At 49.7% G+C, this 13639-nt stretch overlaps 1 protein-coding gene across 1 annotated transcript in view; it reads left to right on the top strand.

Moving 5' to 3' along the window:
• CUNH3orf20 (chromosome unknown C3orf20 homolog) overlaps window positions 1-8977 on the top strand; it is a 104019-nt gene extending 95042 nt beyond the window's left edge. Inside the window, exons 12-14 of the mRNA XM_023741753.1 lie at window positions 657-764; window positions 2120-2262; window positions 8836-8977. Of these exons, the coding sequence (XP_023597521.1) occupies window positions 657-764; window positions 2120-2262; window positions 8836-8977 (393 nt within the window). The remainder of the gene's footprint in view (window positions 1-656; window positions 765-2119; window positions 2263-8835) is intronic.
• The last annotated feature ends 4662 nt before the right edge of the window (window positions 8978-13639 follow it).

Below are 13639 nucleotides of genomic sequence, written 5' to 3'. Positions count from 1 at the left end.
TCAGTGTGACTCAGCAGGGTAGCTGGAGGCTCCTGAAAATAAAGGCAGATTAAAACTGAGATGACACCTCCCACCTTGGCTGTATTAATGGATCTGTAGCATCCAGAATGAAGGAGGTGAAAGAACCAGCTTTAGTCTGGATTGAGGTGTGGGTGCAGTTCCAGTCCTGCACTGGATTCAGTGGCCTGCAGGGGCAGCCAGCCTGGGGTATGGGGAGAAGGAATCCTTTATCCTGTGGGAAGTAGCCGCCTAAGCCTGGAAATGGGTGCGTCAGGAGTATGGCTTTCATCTTCAAACTCCCAAGGGCTTATCCCAGGGCAGAGGGAGCACTCATGTTCTGTGTAACCCAGAAGATGCTGGGAGGTGTCATCTCAGTGACGACCTTCACCAGTAGTGGGCCGCAGTGGACCCACTGCCTCTGGGGACAGTGAGCTTGTCATGGAGGAGTACTTGTAGGGGTGGAATGGCCCCTTGGGCAGGAGTGGGGAGGGGATGTTGCATGGGGCTCCAGGGCTCAGATAGGCACTCACCTGGCCAAGAATCTCGGAATCCAGGTGAGTCTTCTTGGCACAGGAACCCCCTCGATGGCAATTAAAACAACACTTGATAGTTTCTTGGCATGGGGTGAGCAGCACTGGGCATTTCTGTCTTGGCAGTGCCGGCACGACCCCTACCGCCTGCTACGGTATGACCCGGACAGCCCCCTGCAGAACGACCCGCCTCTGCTGGTGAAGAAGTATGCAGTGGTGCAGGGCATGGTTCTGGTGAGCCGGAGCCCAGTCGCAGATGTGGGAGGAATGAGGAAGAGAGGGACAATGAGGGAGGGTGGGCTTTGGGATCTACTCCCTGCCCACGCAGAGGCTGGAGAGGGAAGGACTCATCTGGGGTCACCTAGCACAGGGAGCTGAGGCTGGAGCCCAGCTTCCCCTCGCCATCCCTCATCCCTACCCAATGTGTTCCCCAATCCAGGAGACTGAAGGGACAGGAGGTGCTTAACCCAAAGAATCAAATTTTTTTCATGATATGTTTTTAAATAAGCTTTATACTAAAAACAGGAGTCCGTGGGTGGTGCAAACAGCTAAGCACTCGACTACTAATTGAAGACTGGCTGTTCGAACCCACCCAGAGGCTCCTTGGAAGACAGGCCTGGTGATTTGCTTCCAGAAGGTCACAGCCTCGAAACCCCTTTGGAGCAGTTCTACTCTGCACACATGGAGTCGTCATGAGTCAGAATTGACTAGACGCAACTGGTTTGGTATTTTTGGTTTGGTTATACTAAAAACAGTTATTGTAAAAAAAAATTGTGTTCGCTAGAGAAAACTTGGAAAATTCAATTTAGAAAATAATCATAATATTACACAGAGAGAGTACAAGCACAGGGCCCCAGCTCACAATTTTGGTATCTGGCCTTGCAGTCTTTATCTTCATATGTAGTTTGGGCTCCTGCTTTGTTAACTGAAATGATACCACGAACATTTCCCCCGGTTTTTAAATCATTTGTAACACCTGATTTTTAATGACTGCATAGTGGTCTGCCATTCAATTTCTCTCTCTGTGCTCCCTTTGTAGGACATTTAGGTTATTTCCAACTTTTTTTTTTCCCCATAACAAATAGTGCCATGATGAGTGTCCTTGCCCATAAATCTTTGGACAAGTCTCTAATTGTTGGAGACTGACACGTGGGAGATGGAGGGTACAGAGAGGAGCATATCTTCCCTCCCCCGAAGAGGGCTGAGCATGCACACAGATATGTGGGATGAGATGCAGAGTGGGCTGGACGGCTGTGGGCAGCGGGGTGGGACCTTTGAGCAGGGAGTCACCCTTCAGGCCCCAGCAGGCTGGGAGGGCTATGAGTGAAGTGCCCAGCAGCAGGGCTAAGGGTGGGAGGGTGGGGCTATGCTCTGACTTGGGGGCCTGGCCTGAGGCCGGGCTCAGCCACACCTCACTGGGCCACTCAGGCAGGCAGCACCACTTCCCCGACCACCAGAGGCCTAAATTCCAGCGCAAGCTCTGCAAGGCCCATGGCCCTGTCCTCCAACCTTCAGAACTCACCTGCCTTATTATTTCATGCTGATGTGCTGAGGGCCTCCTGCTCTGTTTCCTTCCTGTCTGTCAACAGATGTTCGCTGGAGGGAAACTCCTTTTTGGGGGCTGCGTTTTGAATGGATATGGCTTCAGCAAGCAGAACCTGCTGAAACAGATTTTCCGGGCTCGACATGATTGCGAGATGGGCTACTTCTTGCCAGATGACTACAAATTTAGGTAAAACAGGAAATATGTGGGGATGAGGGATGAGTATAGGAAGGGATGGAGAGAAGACTTAGCCTGTGGGAGGGGGACAGGGAGAGGTTGGTGGAGCCAAAGAGGAGTGAGATGGGAGAAACCAGAGATAGCAGAGGACAGCCTTGGCTGCAGTGCGCATGGTAAAAACTGGCAGCAAGAGGATTTTGCAGTTGGACAGGGCAGAATGGGAGCAGGAATGTCAATACTAATCTCAGACAAAATAGACTTTAAAGCAAAATCAACCATAAAAAAGACAAGGAAGGCCATTATATAATGATTGAAGGGCCAATCCACCAAGAAGACAAAACCTTAATAAATATCCAAATATCACACACACACACATATACACAAACCACCAGGGCTCCCTAACGATCACACAGGAAACCATAAATATGTTTACAGGGCTTATCTAGCTGTACAAAAGCCAAAAGAGACAAAAGTTTGACCCAAACACACTTCCCGGATGCACTGTCTTATACGTAACCCTTCTACCTTAGTGAATTATGCCAAAGAACATTTCTTTCATTTTTCATTGGAGGGCAGCATATACGAGAATCAGCCTCCTGAGAAACCCGAGAACCCATAAATGTTTGTGGGCACATTCTGTCCCTAGAACCATGAAAGATAAGAGGAACACCAAAGACAGAAGGAGGAGAATACCAACACAAATGGAGAGAAGAGAGGGCAAGGGACCTGTCCGTGAAAAAAACCGTTGGTGTCGACTTGCTTCCGACTCATAGAGACCCTATAGAACAGAGTAGAACTGCCCCATAGGGTTTCCAAGAACAGCTGGTGGATTCGAACTGCCGACCTTTTGGTTGGCAGCTGTAGCTCTTAACCACTGTGCCAAAATTTTGGAAGACCAAAATTTCCAATGAACTGAGACTGCTGGAAATTGTAAAAACAACAAGCAAAGGGTCTTTCACAGAAACATTCAGAGAGAGGACAAGAAGAAGGTAGGCTTGCCACTTGATGATGTGATGAATGGGGAATCAAGGATTCTGAGAGTAATTACAAAAGCACAAAAAGGTTCAGCTTTTACTTGGCTTCTGCTGTCCTCAAGAACAAGGCAATAGGTAAAATAGAAAAGGGCAGCAATGCCCGTAATAGGAAAGGGGGAGGTAAAAAGGAGCCTGGCCACCGTGAATAGCTGTGACCTGGACGAGCCACTTAACCCTCTCTGGGACTCAGCCTCTTTGTCTGTACAGTCAGAAGAAGAAGAGTTTTCACTGTGTTGGGTTGTGAGGGTTACCTGTCAATTCATGTAAAATGCTGGCACATCACTAACATTCATTGAGAGTTTACTAATTATGGTTGTTAGTGCTATTATTATTAAATAAGTTCTGGTCTCCTAATATGTTGCATCTAAGGGTTCTGAGAGAACTTAAAGTTATGCTTACAACAGTTTTCAACAATTTTTGAGGAACATTGGGGAAAGAATCAGAAAACTAGATACACGCACAAAGTAGATATACACAAAGACAGCCTAGGTTTTTGAAAGTGGAAAAGGGTAGATTCCTGAAGTTATAAACCATTAGGATTCATCCTAATTCTAGAGTGACCTGTTAGGTTGATGGTTTGAAAGCACTTAGGGAAGAGGGATGGGATCTCACAAGACAGCTTCAACAATTGTCAATGACTTATCAACAATTTCATTCTACTTGGATTCACAATCAATGCCCATGGAAACAACAGTCAAGAAATCAAAGAACATTGGGCAAATCTGCTGCAAAAAGACCTCTTTGAAGTGTTAAAGAGCAAAGATGTCATTATGAGGACTAAGGTGTGCCTGACCCAAGCCGTGGTATTTTCAATCACCTCATACGCATGCGAAAGCTGGACAGTAAATAAGAAAGACTGAAGAATTGATGCATTTGAATTGCGGTGTTGGCGAAGAATATTGAATATACCATGGACTGCCAGAAGAATGAACAAATCTGTCTTGGAAGAAGTACAGTTAGAGTGTTCCTTAGAAGTGAGGATGGTGAGACTTTGTCTCACTTGCTTTGGACATATTATCAAAGGGACCAGTCCCTGGAGAAGGACATTATGCTTGGTAAAGTAGAGGGTCAGCAAAAAACAGGAAGACCCTCAGTGAGATGGACTGACACAGTGGGTGCAACAATGGGCTCAAACATAGCAACTACTGTGAGGATGATGCAGGACCAGGCAACATTTCATTCTGTTATATATAAGGTTGCCATGAGCGGGAACCTACTCAATGGCACCTAACGACAACATATCTGTGAAATAAACCACCCCAAGCAACAACAATCATTAATTATTATTATCGCTCATGGTCTGGGACTCAGCTAGGCATTTCTTGCTTGGGGTCCTCATGTGCTTGCAGTTAGAAGGGGGCTGGGGCTGAAATAGCCTGGAAGCCTTTCTCACACACATGCCTAATGACTGATGCTGGCTGTCAGCCAGAATACTTACTCGTGTCCTCTCCATGTGTCCTGGGCTTCCACACAGCATGGCGGCTGGGTTTCAAGAGCAAGTGTCCCAAGAAAGAGCCGATAGAATCTGTACTGCCTTTTATGACCAAGCCTCATAAGTCATGTAGTGTCACATTCCACTACGCGCAAGTTCCTGGGGACAGTGGTCGGCTGGACTTGGCAGACAACTGACCACAGGGTCAGCATTCCATCAGAAATGTGATTTCTGGGCTGTGAGTTAACTTCACGTCTCCTTGTGAGTTTTCTAGAGTTTTCATAGAGTGGTCTGATCCCAAGGTAGCCCAATTCTGGCCAATGCGAAGGGATGTGTGTTTATGTTGGGGGCGGGGGGCAGTTCTCCTATCTCTATGGTTCTGACGCCCAGCCTTGCACCCTCACCCATGTGAGGAGATAGTCCAGGCTGTAAAAGCCTTACCTCCTCTCTGACTCGTACAGAGAGGGCCCCAAAGCCCTGAAACGAACTTTTCCCTTTCTTCCAAGTCAGGCCCCCACCTAGGAGAGGTCCCTTTGCCAAAGAGCTTGCTACCTCCGGGCCTTGGTCTTGAGTCTCCAGCCCTAGCCACTTCCCCCCCTTCCCCAGTCTCCTTTCCCCCAGTCCGCAACAGCACATAGTCAGCCCACCACTTGCCAGCTACTATGGCAGCATCCTCCCTCATCCCAAGGAAGCCCACCCTAGAGGCTGCCTCCCTAGACCTTTCTCATTCTATCCTTAGGCCCCTCAACAGCTCTTGCAAAAGATGAGTAAACCCAGGCTCCGGAAGAGGGTGCACACTCTGTGTGCCTGCAGGTTCAAGTCATGGCAGAGCTGGCACTCGGCCTCGGCACCTGGCTGCCTTCCAGAAAGCTGTCCTCCCACCTCCACACCCAGGCAGATTTCCCCACTCCTCAGCCCCCCACCCCCGCCCCTCTTGTTGGGTCTCAGCAAGGCTTTGGTTCAGCTCCAGGGTTTTGATGTGGTGAGCCTATTGCTGACCTGCTCTAGGTCAAGCCATTCTGTTAGGGGAGCCAGAGACAAGCAAGGTAGGGAGGAGGCCTCATTGCTGAAATAAAGCTCCTGGCTCATGGAGAGTAAGCAGTGGAAGCCTTCCAGGATGGAGGCAATGCTGGATTCTCCATGTGTTAGGGGGTCACTGTTGGTCAGTTCATGAGAAGTCCAGGCAAGACCTGCTGGAGCAGGGTGCCCCTACTGAAGGATAAGCAGGCATTGGATAGGCAGGGGACGGGCCTGTCAAAGAGAACTTCTGTAACTTGATTTTACAGGAAATGAGGAGCCATTGAAGGTTCTTGAGCTGGGGAGAGGCTTAATCAGAGTTGGGCTTTAGACTTATAAACCTGGCAGGGACTGGGTTAGGGTTAATCAAGAGTGTCATGACTTGTCACAGGAGCAGACAATTGGTATGGATGAAGATGGTTTCAAAGCCACCTCTCTCTGGACTGAGGACCTGAGTGGGACTGAGACGTTACCTTCCTGAAGTGGAGCAGGGGCTCAGAAACAGGGGGCTGTACTTGATACTATGGGAAGGCAGGCTCCACTTACCAAAGCAAGTACAAAGATTTTTGAAATTGCTGGAGGGCTAGCCTGTTGCAAACCCCTAGACTGCCTTTTCTGCTTATCCCCTGAGCATAGGCAGTCTTGGCTTCGATCTCTAGCTCATTCTTCCAGGGAAGCTGGGGGCTGAGGCAGGAGGTATGGCCCCGTTGGTCTCTGATGTCATCATCTTTGGGTTCTGCCAGCTTTCAAGGGCTCACTCTAAGCCTTCACCCATTCGTCCACCCATCCATTTGTTTTACTGAGAGCCATGCACAGGAAGTGCTAAGCTGCTAAGATCAGTCCTCACTTTAGGTCATTGCAGGGGCAGATTCACAAAGAACTGTGTACCGTGTGAGGTGGAGACGGTAGAGAGGACAGTGGAGGAGATTACTCCTACAAGAGTTCAGGGAAGGCTTCACAGATGAGGTGATGTGGGAGCCTGGCCTTGAGGATAGGAAGAGGAGGTGAGGGAAAAGGCATTCCAGGCAGGGGAATAGGATGGGCGAAGGCAAGGAGCACTGTATGGCCTGGTGAGCAGGGTGACTGTGAGGGCCCATTAGAAATATGCAGGGAGAGTGGGGCCAGATTCTGATGGGCCTTGATCTGGGCATCATGCTAAGGACTTGGGGCTTACCCCTGCAGAAGTTGGGTTTTAGGCAAGAGAGACAAGGCCAGGTCGAGGAGGAAGAGCCCTGGGGCAGCAGCATGGGTGATGGATGGGAGGGGGTGAGGCTGGAAGCCAGAGGCCAGGGAGGAGGCCAGTGTTCTGGAGGGGCCGGTTCACAGTTTGGCAGGACTGAGGGATGGACTGGAAGCTCACGCATTGGTGTTACTCACTCTTGTATCCCCAGAGCCTAGCTCAGGTAAACAGTGCTCAGTAAACAGTTTTGGTATGAATGAATGAATGAACAAAATGTCCGGAAGGCAGGGGACTGTGCTTCTTTCTGGGCCTTTTCTTGCACTCCCCAAGCACCCGGTGCCAACCAGAGATCTTGAGGATCTTCTCTCCATCCCCTCTGGGTGGAGGTGGTGGGGGTGGCGCTTTGCAGGGAGGCCTGAAGGGTCCCTCAGCCTGCCCCCTGCACCCCCGCCTCTATCCCTGCACTCTAGGAATAGCAAGGATTGGAAGCAACTGTCTCTGGGCTCAGCCCAGACTCCTCCTCACACCGGTGGCCTGAAGGCCTCATCATCTCAGAGGGCCACACAGCTGCAGGCCTTCAATCTGCAAATGAGGTGTTTAAAAGGCCATTTCAGCTTTACTGTGCGTGCTCCTGTGAGGTGTGGGTGAGGCAGGAAGGGAAGCCTTAGTTTGCTAAATGCAAACATTGTGAATATACCCAGATTCTGTGGCCCTGTTTTGGTATTTCTTCATTTTTTAATTTTCCTAGGACCCCGGAAGTCTCTTGTTGACTCTGAAAGGGCCTGATCTTGAGCAAGTTATTTTTTGTCCCCTCATTTGGTCTTTAAAGGCAGTAGAGATTTAAACAGCCCCGCCACACTGTTTCTTGCCGAAAGCCTTTGAGAGTCCGACCCATGCCTGGACAGTCTCTCCACACTCACTCCCCGCCCAAGCCCAGCCTCAGCCTGGGTGACTCCCACTTCACATTTAATTCTTTGGCGTGGATGCTGCCTTCCCCTAGAAGGTGGCTGTGATTGCCACCTCCCCAACCACCTCCTCCACCAGGCTGTCACCACCTCATGGGGCAGGGCTTAGCAGGGCCAGGCCGAGCAGGGCTCAGTAAGTATGGACTGAATGAACACACAGTGGGTGACGAGCCCGTCCTGTCCCTGCCATGAACTCACTAGGTGCACTTGACCAAGCCCCTCATCTCTCTGGACATCAGTGCCCTTGTCTGTAGCACGGTGACAGAAATCTTTGAGCTGCCTGTTTCCCAGGGCTGTGTGATACTCAAAACCATCTTGCACCCAGAAAGGGGTATGGTAGGCAGTAAGTGGGGTACAAGGTGAGGAGGACCACACCTGATGACTGGTTTCCTGACTTCATTCCTCTCTCCTTGCCCTCTCACCCCCGCACCCCCACAGGCATTCCCTGTGGCCAGGATTGGGAGTTCAAAAGTAACCAGCACACGGGATGGGGCAAATCCAGCCTGAGACAGAAGTCAGGGACACGAACCCCCCATGCCTCCAGGGTGGCCAGATCCTGCCTTCACAGGCCCTTGGAAGGAGAAGCATTTGTGCCCTTTCTCTCTCTATCAGAAAAAAAAAAGAAAGTTGCCATCGATTTGACTCCAACTCATGGTGACCCCATTTGTGTCAGAATAGAACTGTGCCCCATAGGGTTTTCAGTGGTTGATTTTTTAGAAGTAAATCACCAGGCCTTTCTTCCAAGGTGCCTCTGGGTAGACTAGAACCATCAACCTTTCAGTTAGCAACCAAGCGTGTTAACCGTTTATACCACCCAGGACTCGTTTTTCTCCCTAGGAATGTGAACAGGACCAGGCTGGGTGGGGGCTGCTTGCCCCCTGGCACCCCCAGCTCTGGGCCCTCTCTGGCTCTGCCCCTGCTCAGCACCACTCACCCTCCCATCCTGCCTCCCTGCAGTGCTGTAACCCCCGACCAGAGCCTAGTGGATTCTGAACCATCAAAGAGAACAATATCGGAGGATTTCCAAGGAAGCTTCTCCTCGTTGGCCCTGGGGGATAAGATGGAGAAGGAATCCTCTCCAGAAGTGGAGAAGAAGTAGGTGTCCCCACAAGTCTGGTCAGCAGAATAGGTGTCACTAACATCGGGGCCCTGGCTCTGCCACCAATGCCACAGCTAGTGGCGTGGCCGTGGGTGAATCACTCTCCCCAGGCCTTGGTCACTTCCATAAACCCTGACGTTTGGCCCCTCTTATCCACACAGCCCAGCTGGCATTGAGTCTGCTCCCTAGAGCTGCTGGCAGTAGTCTGGGGGGGGTGGAGATGGAGGCCCTTCTGCAGATGGTACCCCAACCCCACAGCCTAGACCCATCATCTGAAGGGTGGTGACTGTCTGCTGTGCCTGCAAGGAACTAGCTAGAACTGTCAAAAGTGCACTAAATTGGTGGTGTTCGCTATGAAACAAAGCATGACCCTGTATGTACACACATTCCTCATCAGGATAGAAACGCAAAACCACGAGCATCTAGAAAAGTCACAGGTGCCTCTGGCACCCCAGGGCTGGAAACGAACCCAGGCAGCATCACGTGTGCCAGGGAGAGGGACACAGAGACCTGGGCTGCGCCCAGGGCAGGGCTCCAGCTTCTGCTCAGGCCAACACCCTCCCACCCACCCACAGCATTTGCCTCTCTCTATTTTGGTATTTAGAGTAAAGGAGCCTGAAATGGACCTGCGTCCTCTCAGCAAAGCCAGGAGGGGCAGTAAGAAGCTATCTAGCTTGAAGAAACAGTCCTCTAAGAAGTGATGCTGCCTCCGCCGGCCACGGACAGCGCCAGGCCACAGGCCTGGACGTTGCTTCTCCCGCCTCCCCCTGTCTTCCTAGCCTCCTACCGGCCTTGCCAACCTCTATGTAATAAACAAGCCTGCTCTAGCGTCTGAGTGAGGCCGTGGGGTAGGCTGCGGCTGGCCTGACTAGGTCTTGCTCATACAAGGCCTGAGGCCCCCGACAGCCCTGTTCCAGGCTAAGTCCTTGGAAACTTGGTTCCCCCAAACTCAGGGCTTCCTCTGTGGCCGGTGAAGAGAGTCTGAGAATCTTCCACGCCCAAGGCCACAAAGGTCTCTCACCCCAAGTGTCCAAAATTAAGGATATATTAACCCCTGGGGAAACCTCAGGTGGAACTACACTGTGCCCTCCTACCCTTCACTGGGTGGGGAAGATTCTGGCCTGAGTGGAAAAGAGGGCTAGAGAACGAAGAGGGATGAGGCAGGCAGAGAGAGGGGTAGAACAGATGGGAGAAGAGGCAAAGAGAGAGATGGTGAGAAAGGAGTAAGTGGGAGAGAGAGGAGAGAGGTGAGAAGGAGGAAGAAACCAGGGAAGAACAAGGGTGAGGGGGAAGGAGAGGGAGAGAATGTAGTGGGGATGGAAGAAGTAGGTAGGGACACAGAGGCCACCCCAGGGACCCTTTAGTGGCACCTGGAAAGCTAGAGCCCTGTGGCCCCCATTTTGAGCTAACGTCCACTCAGCCCAGCACCAGTGCCCTCTAGCAGATTTGACACCCTTCCCTGAGCTGACAGGCCTGAAGAGTCCTTACCAACCTCACGGGGCCTGGCTGGATCCTCTGGGTGCTAACTTGTCCTGTCTCCCTGGTGGCACAGGCAGGGGCGGCGTGGCACCAGCTCTTGGCCGGCAGCTCTGAGCTCATATGCCTGGGGCTCATGAGAGTCCATTTCCTAGGAGTGGTGTGAGGGCTCCGAAGGGTTTGCCTGGTCTTCAAGCTGGAAGAGCTCAGGCCTGGATCTATGGGTTGATCAGCACTTGGTGACTTTTTCTACATTTAACTGTTTGTGCTACCTTTGTAAGATAAGCTTTTTCAGTCTGAAGTCTTCGAGTTTTAATTTTATTTTAATATTTTAAATTGTACTCTCTATATACATTTTTTATACCCCCCCACCCCGCCAAAATAGATTTGAAATGGCCTGCTGTGTTCTTAAGCCTGCATCATTCGATATTTAAGGGCCCTGATATTTGTGATGTGTGCATCCTGGGTGTCTAACCACTCTCCCTGCCTTCCCTCCAGGGCACAAGTACAGTGAGGACAGAAGTGCAAGGCCAAACAGCTATCACCTCACCCATGCATGCAGGCACCTGATACCCCTAAGGCAGGACTCTGGTGAAGGTTGGAATGGCCTGAGCTTAGAATGAGGTCTCTTATCTCCTGCCCTGACTCGGATCTTTGGGCCTGTGGGCACGTCAACAGCCACAGGGACTAGAAGCACAGGCCTGTCTCTAAAGGGCAGTTCTGGCCCCACCCAGCATGCTTACTACCCCAAAATGGGGCAAGAAAGAGATGCACATGAGCAGGGGCTCCTCTCACTGGTGGAACCGGGCAGGTGAATGTCCAAACCACCAGTTACCATCAAATTGATACTGATTCATGGCGACCTCATGTGTATCAGGGTAGAACTGTGCTCCACAGGGTTTTAGATGGCTGATTTTTTGGAAGTAGGTCACCAGGACTTTCTTCCAAGGTGCCTCTGGGTAGACTTGAATCTCCAGCCTTTCAGTTAACAGCGGTCATGTCAACAATTTGCATCACTCAGGGGTTCTGGTGAATGTCCAGTGCTCCATAATCAAATGGTTCTCTGGGGAGGAGGAAGAAAAGGGGAAGAAAAATGGAAATACTAGGAGAAGGAGATTATTCTTAATCCCTAACAATGCCCCACCAATATTTGCAAGCCAGGCATGATGGAGAGGTACTAGACTACTTGGGAAAATCATAAACCCTTGTCTGACTTGTCACAGTGAAACACCAAACTTATACTTCACTAGAAATGAAAACAAAGAGTTTTATTGAAGGATAAAAATGCTTCATGAAACGGGAGACACATGAGCACCCAGGCAGGATGCTGCAGTGTTCCCAATTGCAAGAGGAGAGACAGGGTTTTGTTAGGCGAAGCAAACAAAGGTTTTGTGTGCTCGCAGGCACATGACAACAGTTATAAGGGGTTTGTCAAACTACAGGCTTTCTTAACATTAATCTCTAACCTAACATTAATCTCTAACCTCCTAGGACATGTATGATCGAGACATTCTTCTTAACATCAGCAAGTCTATTTGTTAACATCCTGGGGAACAATTGAGTTGGCTTTCTGCATATTTTCCTCTCCCTCTTGTCTTAAGATAACAAGCTATACTTTTACAGATTTACAAAGAGTCAGCAAAAATGGAGTGAAGGTCTCAGTGAGTAAATGAAGCCTGATTTGAGGGAGTCAGTAAATTAGAGCTAAGACTTGGTGGTTGGGCATTTACCTCTTCTTGAGACAATTGCAGGTCTTCGTCTTTGCTTAACATTATCAGTTCTATTTCCTTACTTCCTGGGACAATGTTGACTAAAAATATTCTCCATAGGACAAGCTGCATAAGCATTCTTAGCAAACAATTCTAGTACAAGCAAAAGTCCTTGCTCCTTTCTGTGTTACAATTAAACTTACAAGAGGCTGAATTGTCTTTGCAGCAAAAGCATAAGCTTCTAGGTCAGACTATAGTTTGATTCAAAATGGAATTTAATTTATATATGGGCTAGCTGTTTTATTCATGCCATACACCTCTGTACACAGACTTGAGTAGCCGGGTTTTTTCTTCAAACTCTCCCCTATCTTCTTCTCCCTTGCATATAGGGTGGTACAAGACTTTCTAAGGCAAAAAATTGTGGCCTGATGCAAGTGGACTCTCCAGAGATGACAAATAAATGATGCATTGCTGCTTATTCTCTACCTCAGGCCTATGCAGGCATCATTAATCAGTCGCAGCACTCTTTCCTACTGAACCTGGTGACGCCTCTCAGAATCTGTCACACAAAGGCCAAGACAGGCACTACCAATTAACTACCAATCTTTGCCATCCATGCAGTAGCTCTTTCCTCTACCTGAGCCTCAATTTTTAGGAAGGCTTCTTCGAGTGAGGGTTAGGTTAGAGACAGAGATTAAAGGGTAGATTTTGTTAGGAGGTCTTACTGTACCAGCAGGGAGGTAAGTGGAGAGGGGATTACTCACCTTCCATGTACTCAGTCTACTGGGGGACATGTAATGGCCAGTATCCTCAGGGCATCTGGGAAATGGGGACAGGGTCTCCCCTTATCGTTGAGCACCCTTTGTCCAATGCTTGTTCAGACTGACTCAGAAGAAGGCCCTCTAAAGGCCCTGGAGAGAGGTAGCCTATCCATGAATAGCCCAAGTGTCAAAATTAAAACTAGAAGGAAACCCAGGGATCGGAGGATCTAAACCCTCACTTTACAGAAAAGGTGACTGGGGCCCAGAGAAAGGAGGGGGGCTGCCAGAGGCCATACAGCCAGCAAATGGTGGCATTAAGTGAGGTTCCTGGTACCAAATCCACTCCTTTCCTCCAGTCCATCCCTCTGCATGGAACTGGACCCAGGGCCAGAAAGGAAGGGGGAACTGGGAGGCAGAAAGACAGGGACCAGACTTCCCTTTCCAGCAATACTACAGATTAGATGGACTGAAAAAAATTCTCCTGTTAAAAGACACACAGAACTACTGGATAACATCAATCAAATACCACTTTAAATGCTTATCTGACCTCACATGGTGATAAGGAAAATCCTCAATGGGCTAAAAACAAAGAGGAAGCAAGAGTTCCCAGTGACCTAGAACCTGAACTTTAATGGTTGCTAGAGACAGGAGATAGAGCCTTGGGTCTGAACAAGTTGGCAGATTTTACACGAGATTCCCAAATGTAAATCTGGGAA

This window comes from Trichechus manatus, unplaced genomic scaffold (assembly GCF_000243295.1).
Source record: "Trichechus manatus latirostris isolate Lorelei unplaced genomic scaffold, TriManLat1.0 scaffold00001, whole genome shotgun sequence".
In the NCBI taxonomy this organism is placed as follows: Eukaryota; Metazoa; Chordata; class Mammalia; order Sirenia; family Trichechidae; genus Trichechus; species Trichechus manatus.
Note: the sequence above shows the minus strand (reverse complement) of the source record. Positions and strands in the feature narration are given on the sequence as shown.